General features: G+C 31.4%; 1 protein-coding gene across 1 annotated transcript; it reads left to right on the forward strand.

The window, feature by feature from the left end:
• Nucleotides 1-18,724: 18,724 nt before the first annotated feature.
• LOC149201930 (GDSL esterase/lipase At1g28590-like) lies at nt 18,725-21,188 on the forward strand. The gene is made up of 5 exons (XM_089401411.1): nt 18,725-18,977; nt 19,100-19,321; nt 19,407-19,555; nt 20,499-20,772; nt 20,941-21,188. The coding sequence occupies exons 1-5, from the start codon at nt 18,725-18,727 to the stop codon at nt 21,186-21,188; spliced, it is 1,146 nt and encodes a 381-aa protein (XP_089257537.1).
• Nucleotides 21,189-22,112: the final 924 nt, after the last annotated feature.

Genomic DNA, 22,112 nt, shown 5'->3' on the forward strand with positions numbered 1-22,112 from the left:
TATCCGTGTTCAATGGTGTGATTGATGTGATTGCCTTTTGTGTCAGTTGGATGATGTTGAATCCTTGATGTTGATGGTTCTTTATTTGATGGCATGATCATAATGTCCAAATTAATATGGTTATGGAAATCGTGAAATGGATGCAAGGAATTATGAGATAGTTTAAGTTATTACACTACCATGGTCGGGGTTAATGGTTATGCAACTTACTGACTGTTATTGCAATTTACTTGATGTATTAATGAACACTATGTCTAATGGTTAATGATGATTGTGGAGTTATGAATTTGACAAATTACTAGTGGGTAATTTGTATAAAAAATTTCTAACTCCCTACTTTTACATGCGAGGTTACCGGGGTATGTGACACAAATCTCATAAAAACACATTATTATTAATTATTAAAAAAAAAATATTGATAGAAAACTCCAGAAATAACTTGCTTCAGAATTCATATCCATGCACCGGACCCACGGAACCATTGTATCCGGCTAATTCCACGCCTCGAGCTCCAGGGCGAGGAGAAAGGACAGATATTAAATGGAATAGAGATAGTTTTTCAGTTGTAAAAAAAATTGGCAATAAATAATTGCTGTAATAACGTTAACGGCCGTCTATATAAATGAGACAGAGGCAATTGGCCCGAGCAACCATGTCAGCAGTTTCAGCGAATCTGCAATCGAGATAAGGGTGGCTCGGGGCCCTCTGGCTTTTGGGTTCGGTGACTGCTCGTGCTTGCACGGGTGTTTCTCAGGGTGGAAAGGGTTGTATCAGGTGTTTTTTGGGATCGACGGGTGGATCGGTGGATCGGATTAGTCGAGCGAAGCATAAAAGAGGGAAGTCTGAAGGTTCAATCAGCAGTAAAAGTCGAGTGAAAGAGGCAGTCAAGGTCTTTAATCTATTTGATTAAAGAATAGGTAACTAGCAATTGTCCGAAAATGGGTAAAGAGGGGTTTCCAAGTTTATTAAATTGGAAAAATTGTATCTCGATTCTTATAATTAAGTAAATAATAATTAATATATTATTTTATTTTTTTGAGTGTATTTATTATTTTTATTTTTTAATATATATATGTTATTGAGCAAAATTCAATTAGACATGTATGTCATATGTTTTCATTTATTGAATTTCAATATGTTTTCATTTAGTGAATTCCAGTATTGTCATTTAAATAGTTGTAGAGTTTCATGTAAAATTAACATTAGCTTTCACTTGTAAGTATTTTGCATATATTTTTTTGAAGTGTCATTGGTTTAGACATCTGCAAAGCTTGTAAAATTACATCAAATAGAAATATGTAGAAGAGGTATGAATTATAGTACATAGATATAGGAGACATTCCAAGTATGAGAAAACATATTTTGGAGAGAAGTGTAGAAGAGCAAAATGTTCTCTTAAGATGCAAGGAATATTCAAAGCATGGTAGACCAGTTAAAATTCACTAGAAAGGTTGTGGACTTGTCCAAAGTAGATTTGTGTAGATTTGTATTGGTTGTGTGGAAACCTTAAGAAAATGAGCAATGATCCAAGAGTTATTCTCGCTTAATGGCAGCCATGTTTGTTATGAAATGCACTTTATTAACTAGAAAGGTTGTATACTTGTCCAAAATAGCTTTGTCTTGGTTTTGTGGAAACCTTAAGAAAGTGGGTAATGATCCAAGGGTTCTTTTCCCTTAATGGCAGCCATGTTTGTTATGAAATGCACTTTATCAACACTCAAAGTGAAATGCACTTTTATGTTTTTGGAGCAGAAAAAAATATTTTGTTTTCCTGTAGTTTTATTAGTTTCAGTGTTATGCCTAGAAAGTCTGCATGCTATGTTGAAATACATTCAATCTTCAGATAGTTTTTAAAATCAAATGTTGAACCAAAAAAAATTATACAGGAAATATCTGAATGGAAATCTTTGGATCCATTATATTTGTATTTATGAACAATACAAAAAAATATCCTTATGTTGTTTCTAAACATTCACATGTAAGCATCCTAGTAAATTTAATTTTTACTGTTTTAGATAGACAATTTCTTATAATGTTTTGACCATGTATTTAATAATTCTTTGGTTTTCTCTAGATCTACTGCTTTTCTTTGAACGTCTTGAATCTTTGTCATTCTGCATTTACTTGGACTACTAGATTCATTTAAATTTGTAAAATAGGAAGGAGAGTGCGCGGTAACCCTTGGCCGCCTCTTCCAGTTATTGCAATTCGTACGCTTATAGATAGAAGGTTTCATACAAATTTCCAGCCTGTATGTGTGGATTCCTTGTTTTGTGTATATCAACTGGTTTTCATTGAGTATGTCTTGATTTTTAATTTTTTGCATTCACATGGTATTCAACTCTGTCATTGTCATCACTCCTGGCTACTGGATTAATTTGAGCTGGTAAAGTGGGAAGGAGAGTGAGAAACTGAGAATGATGGCAAAGCAGAGATCTGGAATGGGTGGAATGTTTCTTAGTCATCCTTAGCGTTAAAGTTAGGTGTATTGTACTCTGTAATTTGGGCACCATAAGATATTGTGGTGTTTTAGTTCCTTGAAAGAATAAAAGAATTTTTATTTCTATTATTAACTTAGTTGTTACTTTCAGAATGTTTAATATTTTAAACACGTGTTTGAAAATATTCATCTTGTCAATTAGGCTGGTCATATTCACCCACATTAGATTTTTCTGCTATTGTGTTTGTCCTTGTACTTTTATGATATTTTCAAGCATAATCGAGTAGATTGTAATATGTATTATCAGATTCCCTATTGTAAAGAAGCCATTGCTTTACTGTGCAAATCAATTGCACCAGCCAAAAATTCTCCATATGGTTAATGTGAGCGGAGGTGATTTTGATGGTTCATCCCTTGAATGCAGCGGAAAGGTCATTTGTAATGGTTTTCTTTGATATTAAAGGAATCACCTTGAAAAGAAAAAGGAAGTGAAGGACTAGAATATGTCGGCCCCTCAACAACAGCAATTACTAGTCACAGATTCAGATCATAAACTTCCCGCCAACTGTTGCAGCTTCACTTACTGGGCATAACTTATCTGCACAAACTATTCGTTGTGGGCTGAAATTACTGGCTTGTTAGAGTTACACCAATCACCTAGCACTGCAAGATGTGCTGATTCATATCCTATGATAGCACCTACAGATAGATTATAGTCAGTTGTCTAACGGGCCACACCAATCACCAGGCACTGCAAGATGTGCTGATTCATATCCTATGATAGCACCTACATATAGATTATAGTCAGTTGTCAATGCCAAATGCTTGTATCCAATTAATGACTGTGGATTCTCTTGGCTCTCAACTCTTTGATACTCAGTTTTAGATCTAACAAAGTGATTTTATTAATTACTTCTAGTAAAAGCCTTTGAGGATTTATAATGCCTACTAATGCTTTGGACGTCTATTTTGTTTGCATTATTGGTTTCAAACCTGTCAGTACGGCTGACAGACTGGGTTGGGTTAAATAGGACAGTTGAAATACAGGGCTGCGTTAAACGCTGATCTCTTTCACACAAATTTACAAAAGCACTGCTCAGTGATAACATTTACAATAGAATGTTATTGTCATGCATTTCCATATTTGCCATTGTCAAAACTAAAGCAAAGCAAGAAGGTACGACAAATGATGGTCTAGCAGGGTTCTCCTTTTCCAGGAATGGGATTTTTCTTTTTTGTTGTTTGACAAATTGGAAGAACAGTACCACAATTAATCCACCCATCATCCGTATTCTAACACAACTGTCTTGTATTTGCGAGAAAACTTCACAGTAGACCTTTGGTGAGTTAGAGAATTTGCTTAGTCGTTTGTTCCATACTTCTAAGATTCCAATGGATTTAGAAGCCTTTCTTGAACATCCCCTGTAAAGTAGGACAAATTTTTAGGTTATTGCTACCTAATGTTATGGCTTCCAATTTTTTTCTTTTCTTTTCAATGCATGTCTTATTGATGTTGGTCTCAGTGCAGATAAATGCGACACTTAAACCGTAGGAAAATTAAACAGAATTTACGCGGAGAGGCAGCGTAAAATTATTTTGCGAAGCTACTTTAGAGCAACTCAATTTCGCGGAGTCTTGGACCGAATCTACATAGAGACTTAAAAATAGAGTATTCACTTATGACAAAAAAAAAAAAAAAGAACAGACTAAGTTTGGAGTAACACAATGGCTCATTCACCCTGTAAAACAAAGGTTTTACAGTAAAAGGTCTTACAGTGATTTACCCTAAATAATACACAGTAAAACACAATAACTATTGTTTTCACTCACCCACTAAAATTTGTTCTGCCATTTTTTCCTCAGAAACTCTGGCTTTGTTTCTATCTTGCTTGCAAAATGACTTTTACATACATGTTTATCTCAACACACAATTTGACATTAATACATTTTTCCTGCTTGCAAAATGACTTTTACATACATGTTTATCTCAACACACAATTTGACATTAATACATTTTTTCTCAGAGACTCTCGCTCTATTTCTATCTTGCTTGCAAAATGACTTTTACATACATATTTATCTCAAAACACAATTTGACATTAATACATGACATCAAAATAATTAATAGGCTGTTGTTGTTGAGTGTGGAAATCGCGTAGGTGTTTGTGGAGTATGGGGAATAATCGCGGAAGAATGCTTGTCCATATCTATTTACCAAAATACATTGCCTTAAATTCTTTGCTATGTTGTGGAATGGTTCGTGCAATACTCTTTTCTAGCTTCAGTCCTTCCATCTTCTATTATGGCTTTAGTCCTTCCATCTTCAAACAGAGACGCAACCTGCAAAAATACCTCTGGCAAGTATAGTTGTCAGGGTGTTTAACACGGTGGTTGGGATTAATATTTCCAACGCTCTCCCTTAATCGCAATTGCCGCCATTGAAAATTCCCAAACAGTTTTTGAGATAAACAAAACTTTCACGTGGCAATGGCTTTGTGAAGATACCAAAAAATTGTTCTTGTGACCTGCAGTGTTGCAACATAATTTCATCATTGTTAATCAACTCTCTAATAAAATGATATTGAGCATCAATATGCTTAGTCCTTTTGTGAAAGACAAAATTGTTTGACAATGCAATTGCCGAGATGTTGTCGCATAAAATAGTTGTTGCTCCCTCTTGGTCATGACGAAGATCCCTCAACATCATTCTCATCCAAACTGCCTGACATGCTACTACTATTGTTGTGACATATTCAGCTTCTGCTGTTGACAGTGACACTATTGGCTGCTTCTTGGAGGTCCATGAAATGGCTCTGGAATCCAATTGAAAAACATATCCTGACGTGCTCTTTTTGTCATCGACACTTCTAGCCCAATCACTGTCAGTGTAACCAACCAGCCTAAAATTACTTGTTGTTGTGTACAAAACGCCATACTATTTTGTCCCATTGACATACCTCAAAATCCTTTTCGTTGCTTGCCAATGTCTCCTTGGGTGTCTCCATAAACCTCGACACCAAACTTACTGCATACATTATATCCGGCCTAATGGTGGTCAAATACATCAAGCTGTCTATCATGATTTTGTATAATGCCGGATTGACATTGTTGTTGCAATCTTATTTGCTCAACTTCAACCCCATGGCAGTTGGAGTTGGTGCAGGCATGCTATTCTACATTTTAAACCTCTCCGAAATGTCTGCCACATACTTTGCTTGAGGGTTAAAAATGCCATTTTTTGTTTGCTTCACTTCTATGTCCAAAAAATATCTTAACAATCCCATGTCAGTCATTTCAAATTCACTCTTCATGACTTGTTTAAAATCAGCAATGAGGAATTCATCACTACCTGTAAAAATCAAATCATCTACATATAAGATGGCAATGAGAATCTTACCTTCCCTCTCTTTGATGTAAAGAGTGGGCTCACCATCACATTTTTCGAAACCATTGTCCAACAAATAGCCATCTATCCTGTTGTACCATTCACGTGGTGCTTGCTTCAACACATAAAGAGCTTTCCTCAACACTTTGTCTTCTTGGTCTTCTACCTCATAACTAGGCGGTTGTGCAACATACACTTCTTCTTTCAACACCCCATTTAAGAACATTGATTTTAAGTCCATTTGATACACTCTCCATTTATGCTGTGTGGCAATCACCACAACTGTGTGCATTGTCTCCATCCTTGCGACTGGCGCGACCGTCTCCACGTAATCTCTTCCATGCTGCTGCTTGTATCCTTTGACAACTAGCCTCACTTTGTGCCTTTCAATTTTTCTCTCAATGTTGTTTTTGGTCTTATAGACCCATTTCACTCCAATGACATGTTTTCCTTTCGGAAGGTTCACTAACTCCCATGTGTCATTCCTTTCTATTGCTTCTATTTCTTCCTCCATTGCCACAACCCAATTTTCTTCTTTAACTTCACCCTCAAAATGGATTGGGTCATCTACATGACAAAATAAGGCAAATAAGGAATTCAAACCAACACTACTATCAACTTCATCTTGCTCATAAATTTCATTTAAATTTCTGAATTTTGGTCTTTTTGTGCTTACTGAAGATGGCCTTGACATGTCACTTGGTGTTGCGCTTTGCGGCGTGCTTGGAGAAGCACCTGCTTCACTGCGTGAAACTGTCCTATTATTTGTTGATGGTGTTGCTTGATGCCTACTTTGTTGTGCTTGAATAGGTGTAGAGGGAGTCATTGTTGAGAAATTAATTGTTGCTGTTAATTCCTCTTTGTCCTCATGTGGTATGCATGCTTTGACATTGATTGTATTTTCTAAACTTCCATCCCATGCTTCCTCCTCTATGAACTGCACATCTATGTTGATTATGACCTTTTTGGTTAATGAATTGTAGAGTTTGTATGCCTTGGATTCATCACTGTATCCAACAAATATACATTTCTCCCCCTTGCTGTCCAACTTCTTCCTCAATTCATCTGAGACATGTGCATATGCCACACATCCAAAAACTCTCATGTGAGTGACACTATGATTTCTTCCACTCCATGCCTCTTCAAGAACTATGTTCTGGATGCTTTTGGTTGGACATCTATTCAAGATATATGCTGCACAAGTGACAACTTCAACCCAATAATCATTTGGCAAATGCTTTGCCTTCATCATACTCCTTGCCATTTCCATAATGGTCCTATTCTTCCTTTCTGCCACACCATTTTGCTAAGGTGTATACCTTGTTGTAAATTGCTTATGAATTCCATGCTCCCTACAAAAACGAAGGAAATCATTTGAGATGTATTCTCCACCTCTGTCAGTTCTAAGGACTTTGATGTAGTGTTCACTTTGCTTCTCAACAAGAGCTTTGTATTGGCAAAAGCATTCAAACACTTCACTTTTCTGTTTTAGGAGATAGACCCATGTCTTCCTTGTGTAGTCATCTATGAAGGTCAATACATAGTGGCTGCCAACAATTGATGGTGTCTGCATTGGTCCAGATAAATCTGAGTGGACAATCTCCAAAGGTGCCTTTCCCCTTACTGACTTTCCTGCTGGAAATGTCTCTCTATGTTGCTTGCCCAAGATACATCCCTCACATAGGTTGTCTAGTTTTTCTATGAGTGATAGTCCCTTCACCATGCCTTTCCTATGCAGTAAATTCAAACCTCCAAAGTTGAGATGTTCAAATCTCAAATGCCATAACCAGTTTTCATCTTTGACCTCTGCTTGAAAGGTTATTTGTGTGACAACTACATCTTTTCTTTCATCTTCTTCTGAGTTCATTGATAGTTGTTCTTGTGCACCCTCTTCCTTCAAATATGTTTTTAATTTTAGGGGAGACATTCTATTATTTGTTATATAAACCTTTGCAATCAGCTGTCTACTTGGAGGCCTAACCAAAATTGTGCATACATTAGTCTTGAAAAAGACATTGTAGCCCTTTTGCATGAGCTATCCAATGCTTATGAGGTTATGATTCAGACCGGGGACAAAGTAAACATATGAGATGTACTTCTTCTCCCCCTTCTTTGTTAGGATATTAACGCTTCTCTTTCCCATGACAAAGGCTTTTCTATTAGTCCCTAATGTCACTTTAGATTTCACACTTTCATTTAGATTGGAAAACATTTCTATGTTTCCTAACATGTGGTTGCTACACTGTGAATCTAGATACCATATATCACTGTATTTTTCTTGTGCTACATTACAAGCTAAAAACATGCTATCATGGTTCTGATTTTCTTTTGTGAAATTTACACTTGGTTTGTTATTAATGTCATATTGCTTCTACATTCAATTGCATAATGACCATACTTCTTACAATAATGACATTGAACTTGAGATTTATCATACCTTTGACCTTGTGCTTGATTTTGGCTTGGTCCTTGACTTGGATTTTGATTGTTGCCTCTTCCACTTGAGCTTGAAGGGTTGCTTCTTCCACCTTTGTGTGGGCTTCTTCCTCTTCCTCTAGCATATGATCTTTCTCTGCCTCGACCTTGACCAAATGATACTTGTGTCTTGAAGGCATGATATAATGAGGAGCTTGTTTCTCTATTCAGTCTATGTTCATGAGAAATTAGTGATGCATTAAGCTCATGCACTGAGAACTGTGAAAGATCTTTTGTCTCTTCTATGGCCACAACAATGGCATCAAACCTTGCTAGCAAACTTCTCAAAACTTCCTCAATTATTATTCTTTCCTCAAGTGTCTCACCATGAGACCTAATTTGAGTATCCAACCCACTTACGTGTGTAAAAGACGAGTCTACATTCTCAGACTCTTTCATACAAAGTGTTTCAAAGTCTCTTCTCAACATTTGCAACTTTTCTGTCTTGACTTTTGCCATGCCTTGGTAGGCTGTCTGTAGGGTGTCCCATGCTTTCTTAGACTTCATTGCTGCTGCAACCCTTGGGAAAATACTTTCATGAACTGCTTGGAAAATATAGAATAGGGCTTTTGAATCCTTCTTTGTGGTATCCCTTAACAAATCTCTTTCTGCTTGAGATGAGGCATTGTATGCTGTTGCATCTACTAGTTCTTGAAAACCATTCTCCACCAAATCCCAAATGCCTTGAGAAGAAAACAAGGCTTTCATTGTAATAGCCCAATAATCATAATTTTTGCCATTAAACTGAGGTATTTGAGGATTAGTCAAGCTTGTGCTTGATGTTGCCATTTCTTAGCGTAAAAAAATCTTTATACCTACTGGTAAATATGCTAAAAACAATCTGCCCTCAAAACAATTTTAACTGCTAGTAAAAACACTTGTTTTTACACTAACAGAGTTTAACCCACTCTGATACCATGCTATAAAAATTGAACAAAATTTACGCAGAGAGGCAGATTAAAATTATTTCGCCTAGCTCAATTTCGCGGAGTCGCCGAGCTAGATTTAGCGCAGCTAGTTTTGGTGCAGCAACACAGAGACTTAAAAACACAGTATTCACTCACGAAAAAAAATAGAACAGAGTAAGTTTGGAGCAACACAATAATAACTTAGGATTGAATTCTAAATTATGAAAATAAATACATTCACAAAGTAAAACAAAGGTTTTACAGTGATTTACACTTAACCTGGAATAACACATAGTAAAACACAATGACTGTTGTTTTCACACGCCCACCAAAATTTGCTCCACCATTTTCTAGATTTTGGCTCCACCATTTTCTCTTTAGAGACTCTCACTCTGTTTCTATGTTTCTTGAAAAATGACTTTTATATACATATTTATCTCAACACACAATTTGACATTAATAAATGGCAACAAAATAATTAATACACTGTTGTTGTAGAGTGTGGAAATCGCGCAGGTGTTTATGGAGTGTAATGACCCCAGTAAATGTAAATGTGAATTTTACTATGGTAAAATAGTAGTTGTTGTTTATGTTAAAAGAAACAAAACTGTGATAAACTATATTATTGAATAAATTAAATATTTTCTTGAAATGCTGGCAGCCTCTGGGAGGTGGATTTCAAAGAAAAGAGATCAGTTGTAATAACTGATTGGAACTGCCCTCCCAAACAGGAAAGGTCCTGGATGTAGGGAGGAAGTTCTGTGCTGTTGGGACAGACAGAAAAAAAATCTTTTCTGAGAAAAAGAGAAAAGAGAAATACAAGAGAAAAGGTTAAGTTTGGTAGAGACCAGATAACCAGGCACAAGGTGCACAGATCTTGTTGAGGGCTTGAGGCCTGCAAGATAGCTCGGGGGAGAGAATTCCGTCTGGAAGATGGATCTCATGGCTGGGTGGACGAGCAGACTCGAAGCACAGGTGACTTGCTTGAGTATTTATTTGTGACTCTGGTGAACCAGGTACGGTTTCAAAACCTCAGAGTCCTTTTGCATTAAATGAGAAACTTACAATGACCCACAGTAGTTAAACAAGAACTGTGTATAGTTTCTTAGAACTGTTACAATGTACATATAACTGCATAAGTGTGGTATTAATTGAAGGAATAGGCTATCAGCTGATAGACCTGATCTAAATCTAACTTTGCGGTTATTAAAAGGAATACAGAGGTTTAGATTATTAAATGACTGTTTAAGGGTAGAGAATATGGCACGAAACAGGCAGAATGACAGAGGTATTTTAGGCACAGGAGAGGCCAATACCGGAATACATAGACCGAAATACCTTGAACATAAATTATCCATACATATGATGTGCCACTAAGTACGAGCCTGGAAACCCCAGAGCTTGGAAAGAAACCACGGCTGTAGCCGGACTAAACTTTTGTGACAGAACAGAGAGAAGTATGTGACGAGTTATATGAAATAGTTGAAAAATGAAAATAATTGCATTAGCCAGACAACAAAATACATTCTACAGCTGTATGAGACCTGTCTCTGATTGTAAACAGTGTTATAACCTCAACGTTTCAATAAATAACAGCGAAGCTAGTTCAATGAGAAACGATAAAGGCAAACAAACCTTCATACATCTGTGTATTTCGACATTCATAACATAAAGAACACAGTATGGTAGTGTCACCATATATATTTGAGAGCGTTAACAGTAAAAGCTAAACAAAGTCTGGAAACGCATGAACATATCAGAGCAAGTTATATGAAACCATAACATATATCTTAACTGAAACTATGAGTTCTAGCGTCGCTGTGATATACAGCGTATTCATATACAAAGGCAGAATCAATGATAGCCGACATGCAACCCTAATAAGCAAACAGTCATGTATCAATTAAATATCGCTAAGAAGCCAAACATATAATCCAAAATGAAAAGCTGAAGCCGTCTGAGGGCTCGAACAGAGTAATATGTTCTTGCATTTGTTTTAAAAACAGAATAATACAAACAGTGTACCTCTGAAGAGAAACCATGTGCATATACAGCGAGAATAGAGACGGCTTTAAATAAAAGGAACCGGGTTCTGCTAACCCCGATATGAGCATGCGGCCAGGGCCGATGCTGGAGGTCACACATCAGATTTGAAGACCCAAGTCCGGGTATGCCGCGAGGCAGTATAAAACCAAATTAGTTCATGAATTATAAGAAACCAAATACATGAGTTCCGCCAGGAACAATAACGTATCAGTCGAACCCTGAAACAGCTAGTGATTAAATCATAAGGCAACCATGAGGGTTCTCTTCGGAGAATACCTTAGTAAACCCCAAGCATGGAACCGGCAAACCCTCGGCGGTCTGTAACAAACACCATAATAATAGCTCAGAAACGAGGGGTTCTGAGCTCTCGTTTGAAGGGAAAAAGCAAACTTTATATAAGAGCTTACCTGTATCCGCCGAGCAGGCTGGACCGTCGAAGACCAGTCACCTCGACACCGCTGGAAGGGTTTGACAATTCCACCTGCGTTCGCCAACAGGAAAAGACACAAATTAATAATGGCCGCTACCTTACAGTGGATTAGAAAACAATAACCAGTAAATGCAGAGCGTAAGATAATTACCTGAGTAGATTCGGAACTGGGCACCTCACGGTCTCTGGTGAGGTTGCAGACGGTGAATGTATCCTTGGGGAAACCGAACCAGCATCTAAACACAGAGACGGAACCGACAGAGCAATGCAAGCAAATGAACCCCGAGTTCGCTCCAAAGGAGTTAAGTAATGACTTGAAACCCTCGAACTCATCCTCGCCCTCCATTTTCAGGATGAGATCTCGGTCGTTCAGGCTTAGCGGGAAAATGAAGCGGGAATGTCAAGGAACCTGAGCCCGAGATATCCCATGGCGGTATGGCCACCTGTCCTGTGAAGGACCGAGGTCATTTAAGTAAACCATGAGTTGGCACCTGCAAGGGCTGCGGCCGGACCACCAGACCTCGAGCCCAATAAATCTATGTCGTATGCTGTGGGGGGGTTTAACATTAGGTTCGGCTGTAAGTCAAAGTTACTCCATAAAACAAGTTATGACATAAACCTAATACCCTGGCGTAAATATATACCATGTTACACAGGATTTAAGGCATGGAATAGTAAGTTTACATTTACGAATGATGCATGGCATAGGTGTTGGCACATAGACAAACATGTGGCAATACATAAAGTTATGTATATGTTACGCTTTTGGGTATTTAAATATTTTTTTTATTTATGCATATGTATATATAAACAGGGGTGTGACATGGAGTATGAGCAATAATCGCTGAAGAATGCTTGCCCATATCTATTTACCAAAATACATTAAATGCCTTAAATTATTTGCTGTGTTGCTGAATGGTTCACGCGGTACCCTGTGCTGGTTTCATTCCTTCCATCTTCCAATAAAGACGCAACCTGCAAAAATACTTCTGACAAGTATGGTTATCATCAAGGTGTTTAATGTGATGGTTGGGATTAACCCATGCCTGCTAAGAGGAGATAGAATCTTATATTCAAAAGCAATTCCAAGATACACACTAGGTATATTCAACTTTAAACCACGCTCACACAACTCAGTGAAGTGGGAGGAGGCTGAGCAAGAAACTTATACATCCCAGAGTGAATTAGCAATATGTCGTGAATTTAGCAATATGTTAAACTTATACTTCCCAGATTGAATTTAGCAATATGTTAAACTTATACATTCCACAACAAACTTTGCAATATTTTGATTAGGAAAGGCCATGACCACTGTGAACTCTTCATTGGCATAAGCTTCATGGCATGTAAGGGTTTTCACACCGTGCAAACCTACCTCCCAGGCATCGCAGAGCTGAGTAAATGTTATTTTATAATGGAAATATGTTGATAGTAGATGTCTAGATATTCTAGTCTAGTTATGTCATTTGTCAATTTAAATCGAGATTACTGCTAGCAGACTTACTTAAGCTTAAGTTCGTTTTTTTCTAAATTAAAAGCTGAGATGTTTGCTTTTAGTTCATGGAGCAGTTTGTGTCGTAAGAGCTAGAGTAAATCCCAAAACTGCTGCCAAAGAGCTCTGTAACTATAGCCTGCAATTATTGTAGTGACCCAAAAGCATAATATAATGGACAAAAGCTAAGTGGAACAAATATGGAGTGCTATTTTCCAATGTCTGTTTGGAGCTCCATCACATGGAAATATTATTATTTTTAATGTGCAATGACAGATTTGGGTACCTCTCACATGATGCTCTCTAAGGGAGAATGGAATATTCTAAGACCCAACATTCCAAAAAATCAAAACGGAGCTCTGGACACAACTTGCCATTTGATGATGACATGCCTGTGTATGAAATTCTTCTCTGATTTTTGTTGAAATTAAATAAAACACCATCCATATCAAATTTCAGTTATTCACATTTATTTGTTATATTTTTTTTTGAAACAGAGGCAATTTTTCATTTGACAGGCTAGAATGACCTTCTACCATTTTTAAGGTATTAAGATTTTTTGGGTATTAGGTACTTCATCTCTCTTCTTGGACTCATACACACCATTTTAGATTAAGTGGGGAATGTTAGACATCTAATTTGTTAAATTTAACGTAGAAAAATTCCAATACTCATAAAAATAAAAGAGATCTCTTGGAAGAAGAAAACCAAATATAATAGAATATATTAATATGTATACCATTTTATTGAAATTGAAATTCCATACTTCGAATTTATCTTCCAAATTTGCGTAATCTACCCAATACAAAAGTTCGTTTTGATTCAGAGCAAAAAGTTCATTTTAATTCAGAGCAAATCCACTCTTCACGCTTACAATGTTACTCTTTCCACTAACCATGAAATAATAATATTACATGGACATATATCCTCTTTAATTATCCCAAGTTCATCAACCTTCAAAATGGATTTCACAGGAATTTCCTTGTTTGGATTGCCATCCGTCAACGTAAGGGGAATCCTTAGATTTCACCACATTGTTATTCTTTAATAGGTTAATTTTACTTACTAATATGAAGGAAACTTGTGCATCTCTTTTGTATAGCATTAGATTATGTGTTGAAATTTAAAAAATGTTAATTTTAAAATCATCATGTAAAAGAAAATTCAAATTCAAATATTTAATATTTTTTATTTTTTAATATATATAAAATTTACCAAATAAATATAATAATTTTAATTTTAATTTTAAATTTAATAAATTTATAATTGTAATATTTTGTAAATACTATAAACCGTGTTTAATATTTACAATTTATAATTATAAAATAATTTTTATAAATTTAAATCAATTAATGTTAATTTTCTTTAATTATTTTAAAAAACCAATCTTTTCTACAATTAGATTTAAAAATTTTTAAATTATTCGATAATCTTCAAATGCCTGAGCATACCAGAACGATTTTTCCTGAATTTCTTACCAAATTTACTGTATTTTTTTGGAATTTTGAAAAGACCATTTTTAACAATTTCTTTATATATAATTTTAGTGGTTTATATGTATATTGTATATTTAACTAAAATAAAACTATTTCACATCAAAGATATCACATGCATGTTTATATTTTAAAGCACTGCTTTTAATTAATTGTTTTTTAGTGCATGTGTGTTTGCATTTTAACACTGCTTTTTAATTAAATGTCATTTTTTACTTCATGGTTGTAGCTATGCAAATACGGACTGTTTTTCATCAATTTTTTGGTAGCGCATGTGTGTTTTCATTTTCAACGCACTGTTTTTGTTTTATTTTTATATTGATATTTAATTTTAGTTTTAGTCAATAATGTTGTAACAAAATTAAAATAATATTTTCTTTTTTCTTTTAAATATTTTATATAATATTATTATAAAATTAAAACAATAATTGGTAGTTACTAGTATTACACATGTAAACTTTTAATTGAAATTAAACTATAGTGCTAAATATAAATAAATATATATATAGATATATTATAGATATAAAAAAATTTAAAATTTATAAATTAAATTTATAATAAAAGAAATAATATTTTTTTTGAAAATATTTTATATAATATTATTATAAAATTAAAACAATAATTCGTGGTTAAGAGTATTATACATGTTAACTTTTAATTGAAGTTAAACTACAATGCTAAATATATATATTAGATATAAAAAAATTTAAGATTTATAAATTAAATTTATAATATCATAAATAATATTTTGTATTACTTTTTGAAAATATTTTACATAATATTATTATAAAATTAAATAGTAACGGGTGGTTATCAGTGTTACACACGTTAACATTTAATTGAACTTAAACAATAGTGTTAACTAGAGATAAGAATTTTTATTATTTCTTTGAGAATATTCTATATGGTATTAATATAAAATTAAAACAATAACTTGTGGTGGTTAAGAATATTACACATTTTTAATGAGTATTATACATGTTAAAACTACACTTCTAAATACATATACTAGATACAAGATTTTTTAAGATTTATAAATTAAGTTTATAATGTCACAAATAATATATTTTTATTTTTATTTTTTTAAAATATTCTATATAATATTATTATAAAATTAAAACAATAACTAAGTATTACACATGTTAATCTTTAATTGAAGTTAAACTATAGTAATAACTAGATATAAGAATGCTTAAGATTTATAAATTAATTTATGACATCACAAATAATATTTTTTATTATTTTCTTGAAAATATTCATTATAATATTATTATAAAATTAAAACAATAACTAGTGGTTACCAGTATTACACATGTTAATCTTTAATTGAAGTTCTACAAAGCTAACCAGATATAAGAATTCTTAAGATTTATAAATTAAATTTAAAATATCAAAAATATATATATTTTTAAATATTCTATATAATATTATTATAAAATTAAAATAATAATAATTGGTGGTTATAAGTATTACACATGTTAACCTTTAATTAAAGTTAAAATAAAACTATATATATATAAGAATTCTTAATATTTATAAATTAAATTTATAATATCGCAACTAATAATTTTTTTTTTTTATGTTTTCTAAAATATTCTATATAATTGTTGAATTGAGGATTCTGTCATCCATATCAAGTTTATAAAATTAAAACAATAGCTTTACGATTATTACACATGTTAACATTTAATTGAAGTTAAACTATAGTGCTAACTAGATATAAGAATTATTAAGATTTACAAATTAAATTTATAATATCATAAATAATATTTTTTATTATTTTTTTGAAAATATTCTATATAATATTATTATAAAATTAAAACAATAATGTTACAATTATTACACATGTTAAACTTTAATTGAAGTTAAAGTACATACTAACTAGATATAAAAATTCTTAAAATTTATAAATTAAATTTCTAATATAAAAATAATATTTTTTATTATTTCCATGAAAATATTCTATATAAGTTTATTATAAAAATCAAACAATAAAATGTGGTTATGAGTATTACACATGTTACCTTCAATTCAAGTTAAACTACAGTGCTAAATATATATACTAAATATAAGAAATCTTAAATTTTATAAATTAAATTTATAATATCGTAAATAATATTTTTTGTTTTTTTGAAAATATTCTATATAATATTATTTTAAAATTAAAACAATAACTCGTACTTAAGAGTATTACTCGTAATTAAGAGTATTACATGTGTTAACCTTTAATTGAAGTCAAACAATAATGCTAAATATATATACTAGATACCAGAATTCTTAAGATTTATAAATTATATTTATAATATTGCAAATAATATTTTATATTATTTTTTTTAAATATGTTATATAATATTATTATAAAATTAAAACAATAACTCGTGGTTAAGTGTATTAAATATGTTAGCCAATAACTCGTGGTTAAGTGTATTAAATATGTTAGCCAATAACTCGTGGTTAAGAGTATTACCTATGTTAACCTTTAATTGAAGTTAAATTACAATGCTAAATATATATACTAGATATAAGAATTTTTGAGATTTATAAATTAAATTTATAATAACATAAATAATATTTTTTATTATTTTTTTGAAAATATTGGATATAATATTACTATAAAATTAAAACAATAACTCGTGGTGATGAGTATTACACATATTAAACTTTAATTGAAGTTAAACTATAGTGCATACTAGATATAAGAATTCTTAAGATTCATAAATTAAATTTATATTATCATAAATAATATTTGTTATTTTTATTTTTTTTATATTTTATATTTTATATAATAGGATCATAAAATTAAAACAATAACTCATGGTTAAAATTATTACACTTGTTAACTTTTAATTGATTGAATTTGAATTGCAGTGCTAAATATATAAAATACATATAAGAATTCTTAAGATTTATAAATTAAATTTATAATATCCCAAATAATATTTTGTATTATTTTTTTGAAAATATTCTATATAATATATTATAAAATTAAAGCAATAAGTCATGGTTATGAGTATTACACATGCTAACTTTTAATTGAAATTAAACTAAGGTGCTAAATATATATACTAGATATAAAAAAATTAAGATTTATAAGTTAAATTTATAATATCACAAATAATATTTTTTATTATTTTTTGAAAATATTTTATATAATATTATTATAAAATTAAAACAACTAGACATGTTAACTTTTAATTGAAGTTAAACTACACTACTAAATATATATACTTGATATAAAAATTCTTAAGATTTAAGAATTAAATTTATAATATGACAAATAATACTTGTTATTATTTTTTGAAAATATTTTATATAATATTATTATAAAATTAAAATAATAACTATTACACATGTTAACTTTTAATTGAAGTTAAACTACCCTATTAAATAGTATATAATATGTACTATAGTATATAATATGTACTAGATATAAGAATTTTTAAGATTTATAAATTAAATTTATAATATCACTTTGAAACATTAATTTGTGTTTGCATGTTCAACTCTAACTATTGGTAAGTGCACTTCCGAATAATCATGCTTGCAATGAATGATGACAAATTAAATAAAACATTATTTGTTTACACAGAGTGAACCTCAACTGCTGGTAAGTGCACTTATGATTAAACATGCTCACAATGAATTAGGGTAAATTAAATAAGAACTTGAGTGATTAGCGCGCATGTTAATTATGACCGATTAAATAAAACATTATTTGTGTGGTGATTAAATAAAACATTATTTGTGTGGTGAACCTCGAGTGTTGGTAAGTGTGCTTCCCATTAAACTTGTGAACTTGAGTGATTAGCACGCATGCTAACTATTTGTAGAAGTTTCATTCTTGCAAACTTATTATTACTTTCAGATTTATGAGTCAAGATTACAATAGATTGATGCATAGAATAAGCTATAAGTATAGATCTATCCATCACAATTTTAGATCATGCCATCTCTTTCATGAGCTCTAGAGGAATACGCAATTAAGGGTATCGAGAGTGAATTGGTTCCAAGGCCAGTATAAGAGAGGTTTAGATATATTTTTCCACTAAGCAAAGATGAGGGGACGCACAAGATTGTTGTTAGGGCTGGTGATGCTGATGATTTGTATTAGTCAGGTAAAACAGGTGAAAGCGACACCATGTTTTACAGCAATGTATAGTTTTGGAGATTCATTAACTGACACTGGAAATGGATTGGCTTCATCTCCTTTGGTTTTCCGTGATATTGGGTCTTCTCCCTACGGGGAAACCTTTTTTCACCATCCAACAGGGCGTTGTTCAAATGGACGTCTAGTCATAGACTTTTTGGGTATGCCACACTCTCCATTATCATAATAAGTGTTGTGTATATATATTTGTGTATGTATATTTTGTGTATGTATATTTTGTGTATATATATTTTGTGTATTGATGTTTATATTGTGTGTACAGCGACTGCATTAGGGTTCCCTTTCCTCCAGCCTTATCTTAAAGTGGGCACATTGCCACTGAGTGAGAGGGAATCTGGAGTCAACTTTGCTGTTGCTGGTGCCACTGCATTGGACCCTTCATTCTTAACTGAAAGATTAATACTTACTCAAACAGAATTATCCTTAGATGTGCAAGTTGGATGGTTCCAAGAGTTGAAACAAACAACATGCACAGCAAATTCTGGTAATGGTATTAGTAAATATAAAAAAAAAATTTATTTAATTCTGGATACAATTTTATGTAATACTTTGTTCCATTTGAATGACAGATTGCCAGAGTCATTTCTCAGAAGCATTGTATGTGATGGGTGAAATTGGAGCAAACGACTATTTAGATTCTACTTTTACTCTAAAACCATTGGAGCAGATACAAAACCTCACTCCTCTCATCATATCAAAAATTCAGAATGCTTTACAGGTAATTGTGTTAATATTTTGATTGAGAATAAGTTAAAACTTGGACGTTGCACCTTTCCTCACCTTAATAGTTTCTAATTTTTTTACATATTTACCATTTTCTTCTCATAAAAGTTTCAGCGCCCATTTTTTTTTCTAAAGCAAAAGTTTGATAAAAACTAAATTGAGCAATTAAGAAAAGCGCTTTAAAAAGACTACTTTTTTATATTTTATTTATATTATTTAGTTTTTAAAATAATATGAGCCGGATTCAAAAGCTTTGTTATTTCAAAAATTTTAACTATGTTTTTGACGTGTGATTCATTTATAAATATCAAAACCCTCAAAATATAGACATCTTAACAATCAAGTTGTTAAAAAAAGACTTTTCTAATTTTTTCGAATTATATGTACTCTTCCAAAATATTTTTTATTATATTTACACCGGGGTTTCTAACGCTCATCACAGGATGGATCAAAGTACTCTGCGTGTAATGATTATCATTAATTTTTTACCGTTGAAAAAAAATTAATATAAATATTAAAATTAAATTTAAATAAAAGTAAGAGTTATAACTTTAATTTTATAATTAATTAGATAATTAATAAAAACAAAAATTGAAAATTTTGTAATATAAATATTAAAATTAAGAGTGAAATTAAAAAATAATATTAAACAATTAAGATAAATAGACACTAACGGTTAGCCTTCACATTTAGTGTAAGTCATCCTGTAATTCAATTAACAAAAGTATTAAGAATAGAATTATATATATATATATATATATATATATATATATATATATTAAAGGATAAAAAGATATAATTCAATGAAAAGAAGATGCAAAAAATAATTATTTTAATATATTTTATATTATTAAAAATATTTTATATAAAAGTTTTATAAAAGAAAAAATTATGTTTCTAAATATTTATGATTTAAGCTGTTGGACGGAATTTGGCAGGTATTGATAGAAAATGGAGCTCAATATGTCTTTGTTCAAGGAATTCCACCATTGGGATGTTCACCCTCAGTTCTTACTGTTCGATCATCTCTCATTAAAGAAGATTATGATGAGAATAGTTGTCTCATATCCTACAATCAACTTTCCCAAAATCATAATACATTGTTGCAGGAAACATTACAACAACTAAGGGTCCAATATCCACATGTCACTCTTGTATATGGAGATTACTATAATATTGCCTTAGAAATACTCAAAAATCATGCCGCATATGGTATGTATGGTAGCTAAATTTTATTAATACTTTTTATATATATATATAAACTTGTTACTATTAATTTGAATAGCTACTATAGAGAAATATTATCTTTCAATTTACTTTTATATTCTCCATGACATATTTCTAATGTTTATACTGAATAACATTTTCGGTGTTGAACAGGTTTTAGTAACATATTTCAATCTTGCTGTGGAGGCGGAGGTAGTTACAACTTCAATATCCTTAGTCTATGTGGATCAGAAGGGGTGGTTGCATGTTCGAATCCATCAACATATACCAATTGGGATGGCATACATCTAACTGAAGCTACATATGAAATCGCCTCAGATTTCATTCTCAATAAAGCTGGCTACACACAGCCATCTTTCAGCTCTTTGAGTGGGAAAGCTTGTCCTAAACTGAAGGATTGAATATATTAAGTAGGATATATACTATCATTTCAAACTTTCAAAATGGGTTTTATAAAATTTAAGTAGGAATTGAATAGGGCTTATATAAAATTTTGAAGAACAGATTTTTTAATAGTTATTTAATTGATTTTAATTATTTGTATATTTTATGATGATGATGATGATTATGAGTATATTTTATGAGTATATGTTTATTTTAAATAGAGTTTTTAAATTTTTATTTAATTATTAATAATTATTAAGTGAATGGTAAAAATTTAATTTTCGATTTGTACTTTTAATAATAATTAAAAATATAGAATTGACATATCTCAAAATAAATTAAGATCTTTTGTTATGATGATGATGGTTAACGTCTACTACTGAGATTAAACTTTGGTCAATCGGATGAAATTATTTAGTTTTTTTAAGGTTTTATACCACATGGTGAATATAGAGAGCTTATATAAATCCTTGAACAATGAAATTTTTAGTTGTTATTCCATTGATTTTAGTCATTGGTATATTTTATATATTTTATGTGTATATGTTTATTTTGAATAGAGTTTTTAATTTTTAATTTTATTATTAATAATTATTAAATAAATGGTGAAGATTTAATTTTCAGTTTATATTTTTAGTAATAATTAAAAATATAAAGTTGAGATATCTGAAAGATAATTAAGTTTTTTTTTTATTTAATTAAATAAATATATTATTCACAATTATTATATTTATGATATTAAGATCTGTTGATTATTGTTAATTTATTATGTTGAATATATATATGCTTAATTCTTTTATTAATTTTTTTTTAATCCATAATGAAAATTATAATTTAATTAATCTTTATTTTTTTAAATTTTTGTAATCTAAAATATAATGATATTAAGATCTATTGCTTATTGTTAATTTATTATGTCGGCTTAATTCTTTTATTAATTT

The sequence above is a fragment of the Pinus tabuliformis genome, chromosome 2_1, assembly GCF_031772625.1.
Source record: "Pinus tabuliformis cultivar Carrire ecotype Pingquan chromosome 2_1, CPIR1, whole genome shotgun sequence".
Classification (NCBI taxonomy): domain Eukaryota; kingdom Viridiplantae; phylum Streptophyta; class Pinopsida; order Pinales; family Pinaceae; genus Pinus; species Pinus tabuliformis.